General features: G+C 27.5%; 3 protein-coding genes across 6 annotated transcripts; 2 read left to right on the top strand and 1 right to left on the bottom strand.

Moving 5' to 3' along the window:
* The first annotated feature begins 8,265 nt into the window (after positions 1-8,265).
* LOC132928722 (F-box/LRR-repeat protein 2) lies at positions 8,266-14,836 on the top strand. Of its 4 annotated transcripts, none has more exons than XM_060993579.1 (8): positions 8,266-8,421; positions 8,482-8,655; positions 12,397-12,596; positions 12,979-13,253; positions 13,329-13,595; positions 13,669-14,038; positions 14,342-14,545; positions 14,643-14,836. In XM_060993579.1, exons 2-8 carry the CDS (start codon positions 8,572-8,574, stop codon positions 14,776-14,778), a joined length of 1,536 nt encoding a protein of 511 aa, XP_060849562.1. In that variant the 5' UTR covers positions 8,266-8,421; positions 8,482-8,571; the 3' UTR covers positions 14,779-14,836. The 4 variants fall into 4 exon arrangements, with proteins under 4 accessions (XP_060849562.1, XP_060849561.1, XP_060849563.1 ...); XM_060993577.1 differs by lacking the exons at positions 8,266-8,421; positions 8,482-8,655 and adding exons at positions 8,877-9,189; positions 9,288-9,374; XM_060993578.1 differs by having other exon boundaries at positions 8,270-8,655.
* A 194-nt stretch (positions 14,837-15,030) lies between these two features.
* Positions 15,031-17,570, top strand: LOC132928725 (luciferin sulfotransferase-like). Its single transcript, XM_060993583.1, has 4 exons — positions 15,031-15,376; positions 15,523-15,622; positions 16,212-16,581; positions 17,164-17,570. Exons 1-4 carry the CDS (start codon positions 15,181-15,183, stop codon positions 17,470-17,472), a joined length of 975 nt encoding a protein of 324 aa, XP_060849566.1. The 5' UTR covers positions 15,031-15,180; the 3' UTR covers positions 17,473-17,570.
* A 1,888-nt stretch (positions 17,571-19,458) lies between these two features.
* LOC132928723 (luciferin sulfotransferase-like) lies at positions 19,459-25,337 on the bottom strand. The gene is made up of 7 exons (XM_060993581.1): positions 25,279-25,337; positions 24,706-24,965; positions 22,963-23,059; positions 22,703-22,883; positions 20,232-20,352; positions 20,060-20,154; positions 19,459-19,874 (listed from the first exon to the last, which is right to left on the bottom strand). Exons 1-7 carry the CDS (start codon positions 25,320-25,322, stop codon positions 19,581-19,583), a joined length of 1,092 nt encoding a protein of 363 aa, XP_060849564.1. The 5' UTR covers positions 25,323-25,337; the 3' UTR covers positions 19,459-19,580.

Genomic DNA, 25,337 nt, shown 5'->3' with positions numbered 1-25,337 from the left:
GGTACACACTTATAAATTAGCATGGGCAAATTACTGTATAAATTATTTAGTACTTGAACAGACGCTTACAAAGTGTGTAACAGTGAAACGAATAATTTAACAAACGAAATCAAATTACTTCCGTAGAACGACGCTCATTATATTATTTGTATTAGTATGTAAATATATGTATTCTACCAATTCTCTTTTTCTATGTGTTGATAAATTCATATTTAAAATAGTGTTATTTGTCAAATAATTAGAAAAATTATTTTATTAGGTATATTAGATATATTTGCTATTTATTATTTACATAATAGGTACATACAATAAATAATATAATGTATAATAAATCCAACATACACGTATTATTGATAAATTCATACAAATTATGTAGGTATTTATTATGTTATTTTTTCAATTAAAAGTTTGCAAAATAGTAAATAGTTACAATAAATTTAAAAAGAGATAGTATAAAATATATACCTATATATTATATATAATGTAGCAGAATGAACTGCTGGGTGTAATTAACTATAAATACCTTTATATACCTATATCAAAATTAATTTAGATATTAAATGAATATTGTTAATTATACATATTTTAATATTTATTAGCTATAAAATGGTTATAATAAGGTAAAAACACTATTTATTGTGTGCTTACTTAATTACATTTGTCATTTATTTCAGTAATTCAGTATATATTGTATAGGTATCAACTTATACGTTTATAGCACAACATTTATATATATGACGAATGCAATATGAAATAGCTATATGTCCTATATATAGGTCATATAGATATATAGATATATCAATATCATATACTTAATATATGTAGGTATATATTTGTATTTTCTTGGATATTTGTTTAAAAAAAAAATGTATTATAAATTACTTTCTATAGTATCTAATAATGATTTTAAATTTATAATCTATAACGAAACGTTAAGATTAATTAATTAGTGCATATACCCATTTTAATCAATGGTATATCGTGTACCTAATGACTAATCTGTAAATACGTTATAGTAAATTTGTTTGTTTGATAGTTGGTATTTTTATTCATTGTCTTAAAACAATAACGACGATAAAAGTATAATATACAAAACACATACCTGCAATTTTATTATAAATTATAATTTATAATTTGTTAAGTATTCAATTCATTATCAAAAAACCTTAAACAAATGACAAACCGTTAATAGCAATAATAAATTATACATATATTTATACTAATTATATACTATATATTATATGCTAAATTTGTATTTTAAATTGATAAATTAATTTTTATCAATTCGTGCAAGACCGCACTCATTTACATAAATATCAACTTACAACTTATCAATTTTAAAATTGTATAGAACGATTCACCAAACATGGTCACCCCCATTTTTTCATTTAACAATGAAGCATTATTACTGTTGAGAGTTTTAAATGGTAGTTAAAAACTGTATTTTAATATTTTTGAGATTTTTTTGTACAGAAACAAAAGTTTGTATGTCTACAGCAATGTTTCTCAAAGTGTGGTACGCGTACCTACCCCTTGGGGGCACTCGAAATTTTTTAAGAGGTACAAGTCTGGCCAACATGTATGTAAGTTTTTAATTTATTTTATATATATTTTAGTTTAGTAACTAAGAAAGGGTACGCAAAAAAATTTATTGATAAAAAGGGGTACAGTGTTTATAAAAGTTTGAGAATCCCTGGTCTACAGGACTTTTCTTAAGTAATAAAATGTTTTTATCAATTTGAAAATATAGTCTCTCGTATTATATAAAAATTCCAAAAATCAGATTTTGATAATACATATTGAATAAAAAAGGGGATGAGCAATTAGCACGCTTACTGCTTAGTAAATCATTTTGTATATATTTGTTCTTCTTAATTTACATATTTTTAGATAGTAAGTAATTTAAAGTCTAACAATTACCCACATGCACCTACATAATTTATTAAATAATGGTATTTTGTATTAACAATCATATTATCATTATTATTTATTTAAGATTTTACGAATTAAATAAAATACCTACATGTATTATAATTATAATAATAATTTAAGTTATAATTTTTAACAATAAGATTAAATTAACATAATAATTATTATAATATTATACATAAGAAAAATATATTTATATAAATTATGGTATATTTAATGAATAAAATAAAAACGTATAGATAAAAAAAATATATAAATACACAGTTAATAAGTAGGTATATGTAGATAATTGTATAGGTATCTAATAAGTTTAGACAATTTTAGTTTTTAAAATTATTACCATATTTTTATACAGTCAATTATTTACAATTGATTTTGCATGTCAATGTCCAAAATTATTACAACGCATATGATTAAAAGAAATACTGTTATGATAAAAATTAACTACTCATAAAAGTAGTAGTATAGTAGATCAAAATATATTTATTATTTATAATATAATTAAAAGTAATAATAATACATTACATTAAAACTCACCATACATTTTTATTTAATATTTTTTTTAAATAATTGTTTACGCGATTGTTGGTACACAATATATTGTTATAATCTTTAACAGCCAAACGCATTACTACATGTCTACAGAAATATATTTTAATGTAGGTACATCGTAGATGTAAACTATTTATTATTTAATACGCATGAAAAAGTGCTGCGGTCGAAGTTTTTGTGTTTGAAAATGGCTTAGTTCCAAAGAATCTGACAAAACATTTTAAGAACTTGATAATTTGATATATTGTATAAGTATAGATGTTTAGTATGCTGACATGCTGTAGACATAGTATGATCAAAAATAAAAAACTATTAGATATACTCTATATTAGAATATATAGTATAACAAGGTAAAACGAATAAAACGATAAAATAATCAATATAATTAATCATACTCTGCCTATACTGTTAACAAATGAATAAATTATATATTATTATTGTGACCAACTGTCTAGAATTTTTATATGCACAATGTAGGTACAATTTAAAGTTTAAACATTAAGCGTACAAACAAGACACGATGAAAACGTTTTCACATATAACATATTAAATTTCCTTCTTAATCGACGGCTTATTTATTTTTATATTCTTTTAGTAGATAAGAATGTGAATACACACGGAATATATACATTAATACTATTAATGATATACAAAGAGTGAAGGTAACGTGAGAAATATTATTTTTTTTTAAATTTAATTACTTATAGTAAATAGGTAGTCCTAACAGGTACTATCGCAATTAGGTATTGATTATTTTGATTATTTCAATATCACATATTGTTTGTTATGTTATAAAATTGCAAGCGCGAAGAGTATAATCAGTAATCACTATATCTGCTGTATGCACAAATAGTACTAAAAGAATATTTAATACAAATTTTACGAAAACACGCTAAATAATAACAAAAGTTATACGTTGCCACTATTTTGCAACACATTTATTGATAATAATACAATACCCATAAGCCATACATATATAACTATTGATCACAACAGTTAATTACAGTGGTGAAATATTTATAGAGTAATAAATATGTAACAGTGTCATTCGTCCTCTAAACAGATTGGAAATAGACTATACACATTCATTTAAAACGAATATAATTTCTCAATTATTTTTATTAATTTTTGAGAAAATAATGGAAACAACAATGTAATTTAAACATTTTATATTATTGTATCTACAGTATGCACAGTGTAAATACGAGTATATTATTATTTATTACACTAGTTTTTATTAAAATATTTACATTTATTACTTATCTTTAGACATCTTATAAATAAGAAATCAGATATTATGTATAAATTATAATATTTTTAAATATATCATTTATTTTAAACCGCAGCTGAAATTATTGAATAAAATAACATTACTTACACATAAAAATTATAAATTCGTACTTTCGTAAAGTTCTACATTGAATATTTTTATAAAATTACATTTTACTCAATTTTACTATTTCTGTGCATCTTAAATTTCTTTTTTAAATTTTATAATATATAATATAAGCCTCAATTACGACACAATTTTTCACGCACAGACATTAGTTTAATTGTTTATAATTTTCTTTTAATTTTCCATCTAACTCACTACCTTATAATTGATTCTAGAAGACGTTTAAAACGAAAATGGCGTCGTTTATTCCAACCGAACCTTTTTCGATTTTTAATTGAATAAAACGTAAGTGATTACTATTCTGTTTACGTAAAACTCACCCATTAGGCATCACATTTACAGTTGTTGAAAAAACAAATATTCACAGATTAAATGCATTTACTATATTTAAGATTTAATTCGCAATCGATTTACGAGTAAGTATTTTTATCGTTAAATAAAATAAGAGTATATTGTACTAATACTTACTGACTATGTGTCAAAGGCACGAGTAGAGAGGTTTATTGAACACAGTTTGAACGAGTGTACGCTACTGCAGTAGATTATTATATAGAATTGATATATCAATATTTTTATTGTACGAGTTAATGACCGATTAATTCTGCGATGATTAATATTATGATGAATGATTAATTATTGAACATTTACTGTTTACATCAGTTTAGATGCATAATACTAATTTATGTATAATAATCAATATATAATATCGTCTATGTAAGCATCGTGTTATCATTTGAAACGAACGACAGGACATATTTTATTCTTATATAATATACATATATGTGCATATCGTTGATTTTTTTTATTATTATTATTATGCGATTCAATACATTTATTATAGTATTATAATATTATACGATGATACGTCATGTTGTAGTGCTCCACGCATAATATTTACATTTTTGTATGTGTAGTTGCCATTTTGTGACTTGAGTCAGGCGCATAGTTGTTCATAAGTGACAGCTTTCGTTATACTTAAAAAACAAAAATTATTATTATTTATATTCATTTACCGATTGAGTTATTCAATTTAAGGTGGCCAAGATCTCTCCTTCAACCACTCATGTGTACATAAATAATATTATATACTTAGTTAAAATAAAAATTTATATTTTAAAAGTAAAATTGTATAGGTGCTTTTATATTTTATTCGGAAGCCCGTTGGGTAACTAATGACTTGCAATACATTTATACGAGGAGAAGGGGTGGGGGGCATGATTGAGTAAATATTATTTGAATCTATTTTTCTATTATTAAAGGTGAATTTCCCTTAACAACCTCAAAAGTTCTTATGTAAATATATACCTATATACAATAAGTAATAACAAGCTTTCTCGTGAAAGTTGGATGTGTTTATTTGGATTATTTTCACTGCGTTATGATGTGTACATTATTTTTGACGATTATAATGCTAAAAGTGCTTTATTTCTTTTGTCACTTAGCCAAGGAAAATAAAACGTTGGCTTCTTAAAAGATTGGTGTTGGGTGTCTGTATTCAAATTTTTAATTTTTGCAACATGGCATGAAATGCAACTTGGCGCCATTGTTATTATCAATGTATTAGGTAGTACTATGTTATGTAATACTTTAATTTTTGAAATACCTATATTACATTATTTCAATAGAAAATTAATAAAAATAATTTCAATGTACTGTCCCACAACATACTAATTGATAATTCAATAATAGAATAAAATAATATATCATACTGTGATATTATATCGACGACGTGCGTTTGAAGCTACACATACATTTAGAATGACTAATTTGTTTTACACGAACAGTCCTAGCTGAACTGCGAACAATAACAATTAATTATTAAATATGTATAAGTAAATGTTATACCACACATTGCCATATTATAAAGGTGTCGAGATCATATTATATATTTATTTTTCACCTAATACGTTCGCGTAACAGTAATCTCGCAAATACTAATTTCAATAATAAAAAATATAAGACATCCATTATCCATATTATGTCGGTGCATAAATCGTTTATATTATTTTCATCATTAATGATTATATTATATCACGGTAGACGGTAAACAGACATCATATTATTTTACTAGGCGGTACCTCTTTAAGGAAAATAGTTGATAATATTTTATTATTACTGTTGCATATTATACGTATACAGCCGTATACGATAAACGAATAAACAACAATAATTGTTCAACAACTTTCCATTGTTTATACATTTATAATTGCACGTTTAACATTATTCATTGAGGTACGGATTATTTGATTTATATAATTAATTCATTTTTAAGTACATTATAGTTAGAAATCAAGTGTTCGTATTAATGCACCTATAATATGAATTTATTTTTTTTCCTCAGCTTACAAAGACATACTGGACCTTAAAGAGAAAAACTGTTGCGGAAGTCCAAGGACTATTATAATATGTATAGGCAGTGTGTATGTTATCCAAACTATGTTATTGCTATATTTACTATATTCAATATCATCCAATTATAATTGAAAAATGATAAGCGTGCAATTGTAGTATAATTTTTATAAGAAATATTTTAATATTTTTTTTTATTTCAACATTATTTTATGTTACGTACAATGTACCTAAGTACCTATGCACTGTGTAACTATGGACTGCGGTAATTGAATCACTTGCTTATAGTAATTAGCAATTACTAATAATTAATTCATCGACACGAATTTCAATGCGTATAATAACTAATAAGTAAAATGTCAAAAAATGAGACAACTTTTTTATTATTCTATCATTTCACTGCGGTGATCTTTTTATAATTAATACGTTATTAAAACACCGAAGACTCGGAATATTATATTTTTTATTCAATTATTTATATTCATCGAGGTTAAATAACAATGTAGATATTTATCGATATAGTTTAATCCTTTGTGTAATTTCACACTCATAAACAGCTTATCAAATTATATTTTGTATTCTTGGTACTTAATGTTTAAATTACTGAATTGTGTAAAATGTCACCTATCTATCGTATGGGGAAAGTAATGCTGACGCTGTCCCCCCACCCTATGTCAGAGGTTCTAAACAGAAAAAACATATCATATATAGACGTGTTACGCGCATAGTTATGCTATTGTATATCGTTTACGGTATATTAAACTTATTTAGTTATTTTATTTTTCACAGACACTACTTAAAAAATACGGTTTTTATTTTATACGATATATACTAAAGATTTATACAGAATATAATTAACCATTAGAGTATTAGATACATATAATATAGCGTTTATTGTAAAACGTTTATTTTAAACAGTAACTATTCAACACGCTCATACTATATACATTTGCTTTTACCGCGGATTTAACCGTGTTTCCTAGTCCCATTATATGTATAATATATCCAATCTGTTGCAGAAAATTCGTGTTTCGTACTATACCAGATATGGCCATATGCCTAAACGGTATATTATCTTTACCAAATATACCTTTCTTATTTTATTTGAATTTACACCTCTAAAATAAGCTTAAATTACGAAGCAACGTTTATTTATCTCCTTATACATTTTATACAAGTATAAACATTTCCTAAAAACTGTTGACCCATTTTATATATTGTAGTCTACACTTGTATACATACTACAATACTCAACATGCGCGCATGCAAATCAACTTACATTAGTAACAAGCTGTAAAGTGCTGGTTTTGTGTATACAATTGAAAATAACTATTTCAAAAATTTGAACTACACATAATATGTTTAAAAGATTATTGAACCTAACAAAGAAGAATATGTATGTGGATTTTTAGTTTGTTCCACAATAAAAGTTTAAACTTAAAGACAACACCTATTAATTGTCTAACAGTTGGTTATGATTTCGTTGGTTGTCATTAACTGCAGGTACGTATCCAGGGGAGGTTCACGGGGTCTGGACCCTCTTTCCCGAAATTGTTAAAAATTAAAAATTAAAAGTATTGCACATCAATCGTGTAAAAAAAACTTGGCTACGTGCCTGGTCATTATTGTCGTGCGGGTTATTGTCCTGTATCTCGAGGCACCCTGTATAGTCACATAATATTAAAAAGACCGAATAGCGAATGCAAATTTTCACTCGACAGTATAACAAACGACGAGTAATGCGTTGATAAATTAATCAATCACGGCGTAATTGCATTTGGCGCTGTTGTCCAGGATCGATAGAATTTAGTACTTACGCATACACATTAATTATAGGTTTAACGTACTGTAGTACTGTCAATATACTGATAATGTCTGTGTATATTCAACTATTATCCAATGTGTCCTGTACATATAATAATCGGCACGAGGTGCCATGATTTATCGTACAATTACACGTCGTCGTATTTATAGTACTCTACCGGTGCTCGCACGTTCATCTGTTAATCTATTTTCAGACGTCCCCGCGGTGGTCGCATTCGATGGGATTCGATTGTTCGATTTCGTTCGGTTTCCGCGGGCCCATTCACGGCACCCGAAAATCGGCGATCAGTGTTTCCGGCACAGGCACATTGATCGGACCAATTCGGATTTACCGAATCGGACATGGCCAATGCGACAAAACAATAACGACTGTATAATAATTTTACGTTATGCAACACTGCCGCAGTCATTAATTATTAAATCATATACAGAGCTATAAAAGGACAAATCGTGTGTACGTCCTTTAGCCGTGTCAAGTGTCAGCTGCGTAATACCTATAGTCTGCATATTATAAACGTGTAATGGATTCGTGGCTGTCGGTGGACGTGACAACGGCCAATGTCCTGTCCAGAGACAATCGAGGATCCGTCCGCGGAGTCAAGACGGTAAAATTATAAATAATTTAATATACCTATATGCGCATTACGAGCTAGCTGGCGGTGTTTTCTCTCCGTTTTCCCGTGGTTTTACGTGAAAAAAACTATTCCGCGCATGCAGCGTTTAACGGGTCCCCCGAACATTGGCGTGGGCACCCGGCTTTGCGAGTATTTATAGTGTGTAACACGAATAAAATGAAATATTTTTCCTCTCAGAAATCGGCGGTGGCTGCGTCGGCGACTGCGGTTTGGATAATTTTTTAAAAATAACTTAGCCCGCGTTCACCGCGCCATTACGTATAGGTACGACCGTATAATACTACGCGACTGGCATTCGGCTGTTCGTCTATCCGATCCGTTTGCCACATATTTCACGTTTTTCGTAAAAGTGCGTTGTATTTCATATTATTAGATATTCATTAATACACATATATATATATCGTAATATTATTATAATCCGTCGTCTGAATATTTTTCGTTTCGAATTCGTGAACGTATATATTTTCTCCGACTCGACTGCGGACAATGGATATATCGTCAGACGTCAGTATTAAATATTTTAACAATAATAATAATAATAATAATAATAATAATCAAATCAATGATATAATCGAATCGTATCATATATACATATTATATAGGTTTGGGGGCAGTTAGCATTAGAGGCTTCTCAGGTGTATATCGATGACGGTACAGGAGGACCCGCCAAGAGCCCGTATGCCGGAACGGTAAGACGACGATGAGATGGCTGCATCGCGCGAACTATAATTTATAATAAATCGTTATACGTGTTTACTGCAATGTGTCGTTGTGTCCTGCAAATTGTTAACGTTTTAAAAAAGATAGAGCGTATTTAAATTTAAAAAAAAAATCTCGTATACCTACGTTTACTTACATGTTGAAATTATATTTTACTTTATCATACAGTCAAAAATTATAAATGTTTAGAAAACTGTAATTATTATATAGATACATATGATATCAGAAAAATATAAAATAGGTTAGTCGTAGCAACGACATAATATAGGCTACACTTATTACAGACAGATTTGAATAAACGTAATAAAAGCTTTTCAATTTATCGAGAATCTTTTTAAAAATTTGGACATTCTTACTAATTATATCTATAGCATTATATTGACAATTTGATATCATAAACCTATATGTTTGTATAGTAATAGTAATCCAATATTCACGGGAGGGATACCTTATGGTTAAATTGTTCATGTTTGGGGGTTTGATTACTATTGCAAGAGGTTTTTATAATTCAACAGAAATATTTGGTTTAAAATTTATTTTATCTATATATTTTAATTAGTGCTCTACTGTATGATCTGAAAATAAAATCTGAAGTAAAATATGTTCCTTTGAGTTCGCTTGTGTTGATGGTGAATGTCGAACTAATTTTAATGTATCTTTTGATAATATAATATACTAATTATTTAGAAACTCGCCGAGTATTGTCTAGTGTGTATAATAATTGATTCAATTTTGATCAGTTTTATACTGTTTATTTGGTGTTTAATTTATGTAATTTAGAATATATACCTATTGAATATTATATGCTTTACACCTGTACCTACTATATTAGTATAATATTACTATTATATATATATATATATATATATATATACCCTGCAGCTTCTAGTGAGGTCTTTGGTCTACGCGTTGTTTTCATGTTTTTATGATTATGATTTTAACTAAATGAACATTAATAGTGTAACGTTATTGTTAATGTACATACATAATCAGATGTTGCCCAGCAAATACCATAATATATTAAAATTGAATTTTTAATTGATCTACAAATTTGAAAAAATTCAACAAAAAATACATATCGTAATGGTAGTAAATAATTTTTCAACAATAACTTAATGATTCAGTTTATGAATGTTAACCCAAGATAATAATAATATACCTATCAGAGAACTTTTTTATGATTTCTTATTAATAGAATAATTAAAACAAAAAAATTAAATAAAAACTTGCTCTGCTATAATAATAATATAATAGGTGTCGAGTAAACATTCAATTCAATGATAAGCTATTAAATATGAAAAACGATTCTGGACGGAGAGTCTGTCAGTTTATATTACGAGTACATTTTATTATATAAACATATACGATGTATACATATTATAGAATAATTTATTTTACATTAAGTAACACTGCACGTTGAAATTTTCGAATTAATAGGTGCCGGAAATATCACATTTCTTCAATTATTAATTATTACTATGCATTATGATATATTTTATAACATTTAATATTGTTATTAATTTTTGACTCAATACCGATTTACCATAAAACAATGTGAATAAGTCTATCATATAAATAGGGAATATCTTTAAATTGATCTAAATATTTTTAAAACGTCATTGTATACTAAAATATTTATAATTTACATATTCATTTCAAGTTCTTTCAGATAATATTTTTTTTGAAATTTGAACGAAAAAATAAAGTTAACATCAAATTTAGTAAAAGTTGTATGTCTCCAAAAAAATTGAATCTATCATTCTTAATTAAAATTTGCAAATTATCTTGATTTTGACGAGTTTTATCGGCATTTTATATTAAAACGTTTGTATAAATAAAATTTGCAAATGTATTTTTATTGTTTATAAATACAAGTAAAACATACGAGTATGTAGTGATTTTTATTAAGCTCCCAAAATATTTTACTAAGCCTGATATTTTTATTCAGAACTTAAAAAACAAAAAAAATAATTGTATCACATTATGTATTAATGCTTATACGAATATTTAATATAAATTTATTGTCTCAATATAACAAATACTGATTTTACATAAAAATTCATACTTTTCTCTAATTTTTTTTTTTTATATTTATTAAAGTACAGAATTTTTTTTTGGATTTTTAACCCTTAAAATACTTATTAGATCCAATTTCAATCAAAAGTACTACTGAAAAACTAATAGGTAATGACGGTAATGATAGTGTAAAAATAAAATCATTGCCATCAAAACCAATATAATATTCAACACTTCGCTTAGTCAAAAATTATTATTGAATAAATAACAAAACTCTAAGAAAGTTTTTATTCGTTTAAAACGATGTTTTTCATTATTAAATATATTTTAAAATAAGATAAATTAAAACTATTTAAATTCACAGTGTTACAATGTTTACAATGTAAAGTTTTATTTATGAATAACAAATTAATAAACACATAATTAACGATTAAACTGAAGAGAAAACATAAATAAAGTCATAATATTTAATATTCAGTTAATTCTATTATATTTATATAAGGATGTACTTATTATTTTTTTAAATTAAAATGTTTGAAGGTGAACAAGCTATTATTATAAGATATAAATGGACGAGCAATACAAAATATTTGTTGTGTATAGGTACACGTTTTTCTCATTTCTAAAATTGTAAAACTCTTATAATAATACGTAATTATCGTAGTAATTATATTATGCAATCCATAATATAATAAATTTGTTTATCATAATATTCAAACATTATACCCATGTAAAAAGTAACAAATATCCAAATAAAATTTAACTCATGTTAAGACCATGATGTCCTGTCAAAAATACATTGGCCATTAGGTACTTAAAATTCTGTAAACCGTAAGTTTAACAATAGTGTATTGTAGCTAGTCGTGCTTACGTAAATGTCTGTGAGAATAATAAAATATAATAATAATATAATGTGTCAATTGGTGTTTCCAAATGCTTAAAAAAAATACTTACGTGATTTATTTTTTTGTATAGACGATCGAAAAACTGCCGGATAAAGTTTTGTTGAACATATTTTCGTACCTGAACCACAAAGAAATATGTAGTATGTCTAGGGTGTGTAGAAAGTGGCGCACAATTGCGTACAACACGTCCCTGTGGTATAGCGTATCCCTAAGACCGGAAATATCGGGACTCCACGTCACGTCGCTGGACTTCCTTCTATCTCTTATCAGGTGACTATGGTGATTCGATCGTCAAAATATATATAATATATGAAATATATTATAATATATTGACATATTGTATTATACTATTTATCTATTATATATATATTCAAGATGACAAGATGTAATGGAAATAATTGACGAAATATGTGTTTAACTTACTATACCTGTTATAGTAATACCTGCAGTGTATGTAATGATTAATAACATTTGTTATTATAATTATTAACCGATATTTAATTAGAATAAAAGGTAGGTATTACATATAATAAAATATATTAGAGATATTGGTCTGCAATTATTTCTGTTTCAACTTGTATACGTGTATAATATTGTGCCTGCGTTTTCCGCTTAACTGTGTCAACGTGTGTACAATAAAAATATTATGTAGTGTGAGATTCGGCTCTTCGCTGCGTTATATCGAGCTGCCCATCGAGCTCATAACGCACACAGTCTTACATGAGCTGGCCAATAGATGTCCAAATCTCACTCATATGTTACTCGACTTCTCGACCGCCATGCAACTACACGATTTCAGCGAGCTCCAAGCATTCCCCACCAAGTTGAAATACCTCTGCGTGTGCCTATCGGAAGTTATCTTCATGGAAGGGTTCATGAGAAAGATCTACAACTTCATCAACGGACTGGAAATACTGCATTTGATAGGTAAATCGGTTGCCATCGTTTCGTGCTAAAATGATGTATGTAAATAACTAATATTAAGTATGAGTTCATGTCCAGGTACTTACGAAAAAGTTGAAGAGGAAGAGGAAGAGATTTACGAGGTTATAAACGTTCACAAACTGAAATCGGCGACGCCGAACTTAAGAGTCATAAACTTGTACGGGATAAACTTCATCGACGACAGTCACATTGACGCGTTCAGCTCCAATTGTATACAACTCGAGTGTCTAGCCGTGAACTATTGCTCCAAGGTCACGGGGTCCACTATGAAAACGTTATTTCAGAGAAGTAAAAGGCTCAGGTGTCTTTTAATGAATCAAACGAGTAATTACGATATTATAGTAGTTGTACGACAACGAAAAATTATAAATCGCGTGACGCATGAAATTTATTTTAGATCTCATCAGCGAGTATGTTATGCAAGTAGAATGGGAAAAATCTTCGATCCAAGAATTAGATATATCCGGGACCGATCTCTCTACCGAATGCCTAATCGACATGTTAGTTAGGATACCGAATTTGAAGTTTCTGAGCGCAGGCCAGTTAAACGGATTCAACGACACTGTGTTGAGTACGTTTATGGAACAGGGTAACGTCAGGAACCTGATTGCGCTCAACTTGGACTATTCGGACAATTTGTCGGACGAAGGACTTTATAAATTTTTGTCCCGGTATGGACATCAGCTACAGGGGCTTTCTTTGGCTGGCATGCCACATATTACCGACCAACTGTGGAACACCGTCCTGCCGGTACTCAATAATATCATGTAAATACACGTATATATCATTATTCATTACCCATTACCGTAAAGTATATATTATATTTTATAAATTCTTATGGTTGATTTATATTAAATATCATAATAAAATAATATATAATAAGTTTGGATAAAATGTATTATCACGCGAATGTCTTATAAATAATTGTAATAATATAATTTATTTATTGTGGAGCTAATGACGAATAACTTTGGCAAAATTATTTTAAGAAAATAGAAAGTTGCAAAAAATTATACGTGAAAGACGAAAAATTAATATACGTACGTAATATTGGTATATATATATTTCAGAATTATGGTTATGGGCACTCAAGAGAGACTATCTGGTAACGTACTAGTAGATCAACTCATGGATGGTATAGCTACAAACTGTCCGAGACTAGAAAGGCTCGAATTAAAATGGGATCCGGATAATTTAAGGTTTTCGGATAAAAGTCAAAAAGCCATTGATATTTTTCGAGTGAAATGTTTGAAACTCAAATGTTTGGTTTTAAGGTAACACAAAATAATAAAGTATTTCAATAACAAAATGTTTTTTGTTTTTCAACAAATTGTACATTCTTTGCACTCATGTTTATGTTTTCTTTTTCAGCGATGGAAGGTATTACGAAATAGTGAAAGCAAACTTTGAAAGAGCAGATAGACTAACAGTGGTTAGGACGACTACATGTTGTAGTGTCTCAAATTATTACCTACTACAGAATTACAAAGATTTAATATTTAATTGATTCCAGATCATTTATAATTTATAAAATTAACTAAATAATTAAAATGTAAATATTTTTATTTCCGACGGTATATAATATTATTATAGTGTCAACCATATATACACATATATATATATATAGTTTAAGCACCTAAAATAACAATAAAATATAAATATTTCATAACGAATCGACCTTCGTAATTACGCAAGAGAAAGTAAACACACATTGCTTTCACTTCCCCCGAGAACAAGTTTAAGAGAAAGTATAGTTTAAAAGAAGAAAACGCGAAATTAGGTGCATAGGTACTGATCATATTGAATTGTGACGAGTCGCACAACACATCTGGTTCGCAACGTCGCTTAATAGTTTATTAAAAATAAAAACAATTAACGTTTATTTCATAAAATATACAATTTTTCAAAGATGTACATAAAGTACGAAAATCTTGAGGATAAATTCGCTAAGAGATTGGACGATTTGTTCGGCGTTAAAGACTGTCTGATCGAAGTCAATCCGGGCAAATGTATACTTCCGCCCAAGTACAAGGATTTGGGACAGAGAATCAAAAACATGGAGGTCAGATCTGATGATGTATGGCTTGTGTCGTATCCAAGAACAGGTAATATTTTCAGTAATTTACTTCCGGATGTTTAATGAGGCGTGAACAACGACATTGCATTTTCAAATAATAGTGGTGTTGTTTTTGGCATCACTTATACTTAAACGATGACTAATACCATTTTTTTCCTGATAAATTTATTACAGGAAGTACTTGGGCTCAAGAAATGGTTTGGTGTATTTGCAATGACTTGGATTTTGTAAAAGCAAAAAGCATGATTGGACAACTAAGGACACCGTTATTAGAGTGAGATGCACCTTCATATAAAACATACTTATCTCTAACAACCATTAAAATATATATATTATTATAAAATACAATGAAATAATATCAATAATAGTATTGTATAAATATGCTAAAGTACTATTACCATACGCAGACACGATTTATTTGACAAAGATTAACAACTGTTGTTGATTTATTATTATGAAATTTAATGTCGATAAAAACGTGGAATACATATATAGATTAAATTGACTTAAAAATAAATAACAAGTATTTTTATCAATTTAAATTAACTATTCGTTCTAAAAATCAAAATTGTTTTATATTTAAAATACAGTTATACATAGATCATAATTTATTTAAGCATAAAAATAATAGACAAATTCAAATGGACGGGAACAATAAAATACGCCTTCCTTTTTTAACACGATAAATTGTGTTACATTAAGATAAATGACATGAAATCGAATAGAGTTGCGGCGAATTAGTCACATATAGGTTGTCAGAGCTCGTTCAATCCAATAATACTAATGACCGTATTTCCGAAATATATGCGTTTGTCGTATTATACACTATACATTAATTCGGTGTATATTATAACGTTGTATAGGTTAACAGCACTTATGGGTAACGACACGAGCAAATTGAAAGACGAACTGGGCAACTCTGTGGAACAAGTGGAGAACATGCCGTCGCCCAGATTCATAAAAACACACTTGCCCGTGCCGTTGTTGCCCGAACAGTTGGCGAACGTCAAACCGAAAATCGTCTACGTGACACGCAACCCAAAGGACATGTGCGTATCTTATTACCACTATTGCAAGCTAATACACGGCTTACACGGGTCGTTCGACGAGTTTTGCGATCTGTTCATACAGGGCAAGACGCCGATCGGTCCGATTTGGGATCACATACTGGGCTTCTGGGAACAAAAAGACGAACCGAACGTGCTGTTCATCAAGTACGAGGACATGAAAAAGGTGAGCTAGTGATCGCAGTTGTCTACAGTAGATAATCGTCGTCGTGGTAAAATCTTAATACTGAATAAGAGAGGAATACACCGAGAATGTATTATAATATTATATTAAATGTGCATACTTTGTACGTATGTATCTCGAAACGTCTGGATTTGAAAGTTCGAAATTTTTAATACATATTTTTTTGGAAGGGGGGGGTCCTGTTCGATGAATCGTGTAATTTAACGAAAACATACATTTTTGACAAAATTAACCAAATTTTATTTGTTTTCGTTGTCTTGATATAAAGATAATTAACATTTTAAATGTGTGTATGAATATGTAATTATAGACCTTATAAAATAATATTAAATTCTTTGCATTTTTAACAAAAAGTATTTTTACTGATTTCTCTAAAATAATCAATTTTAAAAATTTGCATACGAGTATTTCAATATACAGTCTGATTGTATTATTAATGATGCATATTTAATTACATACTATTACCACTTTCTAAGTATATATCGTATCTTTAGGTTATATTACCTGGTTATAAGTGTTAAAAATATTTAATACTAACTACATGTTGGGTTTGAAATATTTTAGGATCTGAAAGGAGCCATCAGACAAGTATCAGATTTTCTCAATAAACCCTTGACCGATGAACAAGTTTCCGCTCTCGAAGACCATTTGAGCTTCAACAGCATGAAGAAGAACCCGGCCCTGAATTTAGAACCAATCCTTGCCATGATGGAGAAACAACCATCAAACGGAACAAATCCCGACGAAACATTTATTAGGAAGGGAAAAGTTGGGGACTGGAAAAACTACATGTCAAAAGAATTATCGGATAAATTCGACAAATTTACAGAAGAAAATTTAAAAGGGACTGATCTCGCATTTGAGACAAATTGATATCATTGACACTATATATTTTATAAAAAAAATGTTACATCACTCTTAGTTTATAAGTATTCGAATAATAAGAAGTATACGTATATAAATGTAAACAACGTTGTGCGTACACATTACATTTTTAAATATCCTTTAAAAATCTCCAACGAAAATGTAAAGTTCTTCTTAGCTATTTTTTAAAGATTTTATTTCAAAGAAATTATCATCTCTATGTTTAAAATCTAAACTTTATACTTCATAGAACAGTTACCTGAAATTTACATCAATCCACTCCTTGAAAACGAACTAAATGAAAACGAAAATATAAGTTATAGTTTTACCGACGTACCAATTTTTTTTAGATTGGGGCCCGCTTTAAATAAAAAAAACTTTTTTACTATACTATTTAAACTATATTAAAAATTAAAATCAAAAATCCTAAAACACATTTCGTCGACTTTACAACGCAATTCATACAATTCTAAATAAGAACTTATTATAAAAAACGTCAAAATGCTTAACTAAAAATAATTTGGCATTATTTTAATAATTTCCAAAAAAATGTTAAATTTGTAACATGATCTATTATTATTTATTGTATATTAAATAAATTGTTATTTTACCAGAGAGTGTCTTTTATATATGACTGTTCTCTTCAAACTTTGATAAGCATAATTTTTATTTTATAATTATTTTAGTTGTATTTAATTAGAATAATATTAATATGTCAATTGTCTTACGATCTTAGTTATATAGATTTTATATTTCAAATACAATTTTTAATGAATAAATTCATAATTAATTGAAAATTATAAAAATTGTAATTATTTAATAATAAATAGCTACACGTTGTCATATTCATATTTTTATTCTAACATCGGGTAACTAAAATGTTTAAATATTAACTAAATTTACTTAAAAATATTTTAGAAACATTTTTTATTTATTTTTTTTTACTAAATTTAATGAACTATGATAATAAATATTGGTTAGATATTGATATAATAAGTATATGATGTAGATAATTTTGTGTTATTAACTGGTTGCAGGGGTGATTTGGTTAGGGGGAGGGGGCCTTGTTTAATTTTTCTTATTATTCTTGGTATTTCCGTAATCCATATAGAAATGTGTGCTATGCGATTTATCTTTTAGACATAATAAAATAATATCATAGAATATTTTATATTAATTTTATATTAATTTAGTATTATAGGTTCTTCATAATATACATAATATAGATATTGAGTACATACCACCATACCTCTATCTACATACTCGTGCGTATCTATGATAGTCGATAGTATAATATGTTTTTTTGTTTATAATTTTTCTTTTAACAATATTATACAATTTTAAAGGAACTGTTTCGCTTTTGAGACAAATTGATAACTTTGACACTAAATATTTAAAAAAAATTGTTGTATCACTCTTAGTTTACAAATATTCAGATAATAAGAACTACGTATAAACAATGTTTATTAAACATGTACACAACGTTGTACGTATATATTATATTATTAAATTCAATATTATATATGATTGTGAATTATGATAACAAATTTAGCTATGGATATTAGAAAAAGTTAAACACAAACTGATAACTGATGGGTAATGAGTGAGATTAGTGATGACATTGGTGTAGATAATTTTGTGTTATTGACTGGTAGATTCCATAAAACATATTTTTTTTAAATTAATCTTTATTATTATGCTTACAAATTTAATAAAAATTAAAACGCATTATTCATATAATTGAAAAATGTTATGATAAAAAAATAAACTTTCTATAGTTGATTGCATTTGAGCGTCGCGTAATTTTTTTTTTTTATATCAGATTAAAATTATATAAATATTAAATATGTTATTGAATAAATGGTTATATTGAATACGAATTAACGATTTAATGAGCTTTGAAAAGTGAATCAATTATTCAGCAATTATTCTTATAAAATAAATGTATACAAAGTTGAGTAAGTTAACCATGATGGGTGCAATCAAATAATAGTATAAAATAAATCATTAGTTTTATATTTACGTTCACATTAAATTCCTAACACCACAATACATTTTTTTTTTATAAACACAACCGATAAAAGTAGTATCATAAGTACTATACTTAACTAATTTCATTAAAACTTTAATCCACTGTTCCCTAAACATTTCTCCTCCCATTCGTCAAAAAGTTTTACAAACTCTGGTGACATTTTTTGTTTTCCTCCTCCCACTGTACCACTTCTCATAAAACTTCCATTAGCGTCAATTAAATTGTGGGTTTTATTAATCTCAATAACAGGCTCATAATTGACAGCTCTATTGTTTTTCATGCTTTCGAAACTTAGATGGTCTTCTAAAACCAACACCTGGTCGTCAATCAAATCTTTTCCCAAAAATTTAGCTGTTCGACGAATTACTGAACGTAGGTCCTATTCAAACAAATTAAAAAAGCTGTTAAAAATCATACATATAAGTACAAATTGATTGTATAAGTTTTTTAATTTTATGGATATTGTTATTTCGGTCGTCAAAAAAATACGTGGTTTAATTTAATGTCAGTCTACTATATAATATATGAACAATTCAAAATAGGTAACACGTATTGATTGATTACCTGTTTCATGTCTTCGTACTTCAAAAAAAGTACTTGCGAATCGTCTTTTCGCTCCCAGTAGCCAAGAATGTGGTCGAAAAATGGACTGAAGCAGACTTAATTATACATAAGTTGTTAATGCACGTGATTTTTAACTTTATCTTATATTTTTTTTTACTAAGAATTTACTTACTGGAATCAGAGGTAAACAATTTGCAAAAATCTTCAAAATTGCCAGTAAATCCTTCTAACAAACAACAATGGTGAAAATATGAAAGGCAAGTGTCTTTTGGGTTTCTTGCCACGTAAACAATCTGAAAGTTCATTTATAATATTTGTTAATATTATTTAATTATTATTCAGAATAATGAAACGACTTAGATTTGTATAAAGTGTTTCATTTAAGCTCTATTAGAGTATTATAATTTTTAAACTTTTAATAAAAAAAAAAGTTAATTATAATCACCATAATATTAAATAGTGATCACACTTGTATGCAAAATGCTCGTCCAAAAGGCAAGCACGTGATTTCTCAACAGCTAAATTGGCTTTTACAAAACTAAGATTTGAATAAAGTACTCATAATATATTATGGTGGTCTTTGAGAGCGTACTAATTAAAAATCTAAAATGTGACTGGGCGACGAATTTAGAGCGATATGAACATATTATAATATTATTATCATTATTCATTTTAATCAAGACAATAAAAGTGATCGAATGCAATTCAAATAATAAATCGTTTTTTACTACGCGAATCTACAGGATATAAATCATAATCAATGTGGGTTTACCAATAGCCTAACATAATTTCCTCTGAAAGTCAATTACATTAAGACTTCTAAATACAGGGCACATATTTCGGACGCCGAAATTTTGTCTGCTATTTATAGTAAGGGAGAATGAAAAAATGAATAATATCATAAAATAATGCGCATATTATGTATATATTTATATTATTTGTATGAATGAATATACTTAAATGTATTGTTAATTATTATTTAAAAAAAAAAAAAATCAGTTATCGAATGAGACGTTTAGTTTCTACGGTGGATAAAATAATCTATAACAGTATATAATAATGTGTAAAATGTACATTGTAATAAAATATTATATTTAGATAATAATTACGATAAAAAAATATCAAAATTTAACTATAATAGTGTCCATTGTTTAGGAAGTCCTAAATTTAGAGGTTTTCCTATAGATAAGTAGTGAAAATTTTCCCATTCCCAAAAAGATGTCCGCTATTTGGAGGTGTTCTTTGATGGAGGCCTTACTATAATAAATGCTTATAAACAAGGCTGTGAATTTAATGCACTTAAAAACTATTAAATATGCAAGCATATATGATATATGCAATAAAAACTGATAAAATATGCTCTCATTTTTCAAAAATACGCAAAAAAAAATATTAAAATTTAACTTTTATTCTTATTTTTTCATTTTCATTTTGCATTCATTTTACAATTAAACAAAGAAATCAACGCCAATAAGAATAATACTCGAACACAGAAGCGACGCACATATTAGTTAGTGCACCAAACTAAAAAAAGATTGTCTAACGATTTTTGTCATCCATTATGTACCTACGAGTTGATATCAGTAAATTAATTTAATCTCAACTTCAATAGGACCTACAATAGTCAATAATACACGTTAAATACCTAACTAAAAATAGAATAGTACGAAAAAAAGCATTTATACAAAAAAATCATTAACCCATGAAATATGCAAAAAAAAATTGGTATTTTAACTATAAATAACTAATAAGTCAAAACAAATTTTGGCCGAATCCATTTTATTATACAGTGTAGCAAAAAAACATGCAAATGCATTAAATTCACAATCTTGTTTATAAATTATAATCATAATTACTATTAAACTGCACCACATTTATATATAGATTTTTTGTATTAAAATTTTAATAATAAAACTCTATGCTTGTAAAATAAAATAATTGTATATTTCTTAGCATATGAATTAAGTATAATGATTTTTGTTATTTTAATATCATGTTTAAATAGGCGGGGTACCTTCTATAGAAAAATAATGCAGACAGAATAGTGAATTACGATCATCATTCATATCGAAAAGAATCCTTGGATTTTATACGTATTGACTAAAAAATATTATTTTATACATTAATAGGTATTCCTTGATAAATATAAAAAACAAATTATATAACCGAACCTTCAAAATGAATAAACCTATTATAAATAATCGTTGATGACATAATTTCGTACCTAGTATTATTTAGCTTATTTAACTAGTATTTATAAATAATAAATATTTTCACACATCGTTTTCACCTCTAATATCTAAATTATATATTTTTATCAATAGGTACATAACCTAAAAGGTCGTGGCTTACATAATCTATCATTTTTATTACTAATCTAATATTTAATAATTTTAATCAACTGACAACTGTCAAATATATTATTATTGATTATATTACATATACCTTACATACCAAAACCTATACATAAGCTAGGTAAATTGTTTGAATTAATTTGAGTTAAAAAAAAAAATTGTAGAAAAACATATAATTTTATGTACGTTATGTAAATATCCAATGTAGGTAGTATTATTAATGTTACTGTTGTCAAACAAAAAACTATCCCTACAATATGTAAGTAATTACTCGGAAGATGGGTCTTACTTTTGCTTTGGTACTTTGATCTCTAAGTTTTTTTGGTAAGAGCTTGTAAGGTAAATGAGTCTTGATAAATCTCGGAGATTTTAATTCATTTATGTACGTGATCGAATCGGACACATACAACGGCAGCTTGAGGTCTGGTTTTTCCGGCAGCACTTTTTCATAGTCAAATAGTGGTGTATGACTAAAATTGAATCAATAATGTCAATCGTTAAGTACAAATGTACCTTCTATAAAGTGACAGGTGTGTCGTATATAGTTACTCTAAAAATGGAAATCTTTCGGGTAAAAATTGTTTGGCACCTTCGAAGTCCAAATCGTTTGCAATGCACCAAGTCATCTCCTGACACCACGTGGTTCCTAGAACACAATAGATTTTTTTTTACGTTCGGTTAGTCTCGAAAAACAAACGCCTCCAAGCGATATGATATGACAACAATAGAAGAATACCTTTACCACTTTCTTTTTTATTATTATTATTATTATTATTATTGATTAACGGTATGACAAGATATTCGCTTGTCAATCACCACCTCGCTATATTTATGACCTCCTATTCAACAATTTTATAATTATATATATATATATATATATGTATATAAAGTAATAATACTACATAATATAATGGCGTAGGTATAATATTGTTATTTATTACCTTTGGTAATTATGTTAAATTAAATATACATACCTAATAACAATGCTTTTCAAACCAACAACATTTTATCATGACGATCATCGTGTACATGCATTATTATTTTCATTTTTTTCCGGAAAACGTGCTTAATGTTATGACAAATGGGTTATTTATATGTAAATTTAATTTCTGTGTTTTAAATACATGTTGAAAACTTGGTATTTTGTTGTTGTTGTTGTTTTTGTTGTTTTTACCTATTATTGAAATTTAGAACTATAATGCAAGTGCAAGATGTATTTATCTTGCTTTGGCCATCTCAAACGTAATTTAAAAAAAAAATACTTTTTGTACAAGTCAAGCATTACGTAAGTATAGTGTACACATGTGTGTTAATATATAAAATTAATATTTTTTATTTATTAAAAAAAAATGAAAAATATTATGCATCACATATTTGCATTCCAAATTTCCAAACAATCCAAACACAATGCATTTTATAGATTTTACTGATTTTAGGCATAATAAATGTATAGGCGAATAATAGTATTAAATGTGTTAATTATTAACTATTATAATTATTAATTATTATTATAATTTATTTTTAAATATAATCTCTAAACGATATAACTTATTGGTACTATAGAATGTTTTCATAAATATTATTTCTTTTTTAACATTCGTTATCATTTTTACGTTGTACTTAATGACTATTTTATTTAAAGTATCCCTTTAGAATTTTAGATATTTCAATCTATTGACCTTATTTCATGTCTTAGAAATGTAACGAGAATAACTATGATGACTTTTTTTAATAAAGACTTAAGGCCCAAGGGGGCTTTCTTTTTGTTTGATAGAAAGAGAAAAACAAATTATCAAAATGTACAATAGATTAAATATTTTTGACTGTATATCAATAAAATATCCGCTGTTATAGCCTGAATGACACACATGCTTAAAATAGTTGTAAACAATAGAAAATAGAAATCATTATTAAGTTGCATTTTCGAACTGTGTTCAAATATTATAATAAACTAATCAAAATAAAGTTCAATTATTTAGTTTGAAATTTGTTTTCATTGTCTTCTGCAAAATAGTACAGTGAAATGAATTTGCAGTAGACGAACAACAGTACTTATACTATTAACAATTTTTAAACAACCGTAAACAATACGAAAATAATAACTTGCATTTAACATCGTTATGTAGTGCTATGGTTTTTATTTCGATACACATTTTGATAATTTTAAAACTGTGCACGGAATGTGATATCAATTAAATGGCGTGTTCATAAAAAGCTTGTCCGACTATACACTATATTATGTTGTGATACATTTTTAACTGGATGTTTTAATAAACTAAATTACTTAATAACCTGTTTTCGGATAACTGCAGACCCAAATGTCATCGTCTCTGATTTCCATGTCCTGTATACGCTGTCCGAACTTCTTGAAGTACACGGGCAACACGACATCGTTAGCTTTAATGTATCCATTTCGAAAGCTGGTAACGAAACGCTTATTCAGAATGTCGGCTACATCGTTGTCCACACTGGAATACGTAATATCAGCCATGGCCAGGTGCTTACGCGTAAAGTCAGGACGATTATGCTCGGAGACTTGTTCAATAGAAACTCTAAAACATGCGATGATAGTTGTTTATATACATCTCTATAGAGGCGTGCTGTGTTCTGGAGAGGGTATTCCTTTTATATTATTATTATTTACGTTTACAAATATTTCTACTTTGTCATTGAGTGCGTTTTATAAATATTATATATATATATATAGCTTTCTGCGGTGTTCATTTCATATTAAATGCTTATGATTATTATAGAAAATAGGTAGGTAGTAATCCATTTAAATTGTTAATAGTCATCGGTGCCAATAATTACAAACAAATAAAAATTGAAATTTACACTGACTATAGGAGGTATCTATATGTATACCTACTGGGAAAACAAAACTTCGCTAGCTGTTGTAGAACGTTCATAATACGAAAGTCAAC

This window comes from Rhopalosiphum padi, chromosome 4 (assembly GCF_020882245.1).
Source record: "Rhopalosiphum padi isolate XX-2018 chromosome 4, ASM2088224v1, whole genome shotgun sequence".
In the NCBI taxonomy this organism is placed as follows: domain Eukaryota; kingdom Metazoa; phylum Arthropoda; class Insecta; order Hemiptera; family Aphididae; genus Rhopalosiphum; species Rhopalosiphum padi.
The sequence above is the reverse complement of the archived record's forward strand: the minus strand, read 5'-3'. Positions and strand labels throughout refer to the sequence as shown.

Coding starts and splice junctions, on each gene's coding strand:
- LOC132928722 (XM_060993577.1), top strand. Junction 12,597..12,978: donor TTCCTTCTATCTCTTATCAG/GTGACTATGGTG, acceptor AATATTATGTAG/TGTGAGATTCGGCTCTTCGC. Junction 13,254..13,328: donor GGAAATACTGCATTTGATAG/GTAAATCGGTTG, acceptor GTTCATGTCCAG/GTACTTACGAAAAAGTTGAA.
- LOC132928723 (XM_060993581.1), bottom strand. CDS start 25,322: ATGAACGTTCTACAACAGCTAGCGAAGTTTTGTTTTCCCAGTAG. Junction 23,060..24,705: donor CTGCAGTTATCCGAAAACAG/GTTATTAAGTAA, acceptor ATTGTGTTCTAG/GAACCACGTGGTGTCAGGAG. Junction 22,884..22,962: donor GAAAGATTTCCATTTTTAGA/GTAACTATATAC, acceptor ATTCAATTTTAG/TCATACACCACTATTTGACT.
- LOC132928725 (XM_060993583.1), top strand. CDS start 15,181: ATGTACATAAAGTACGAAAATCTTGAGGATAAATTCGCTAAGAGATTG. Junction 15,623..16,211: donor CTAAGGACACCGTTATTAGA/GTGAGATGCACC, acceptor AACGTTGTATAG/GTTAACAGCACTTATGGGTA. Junction 16,582..17,163: donor AGTACGAGGACATGAAAAAG/GTGAGCTAGTGA, acceptor GAAATATTTTAG/GATCTGAAAGGAGCCATCAG.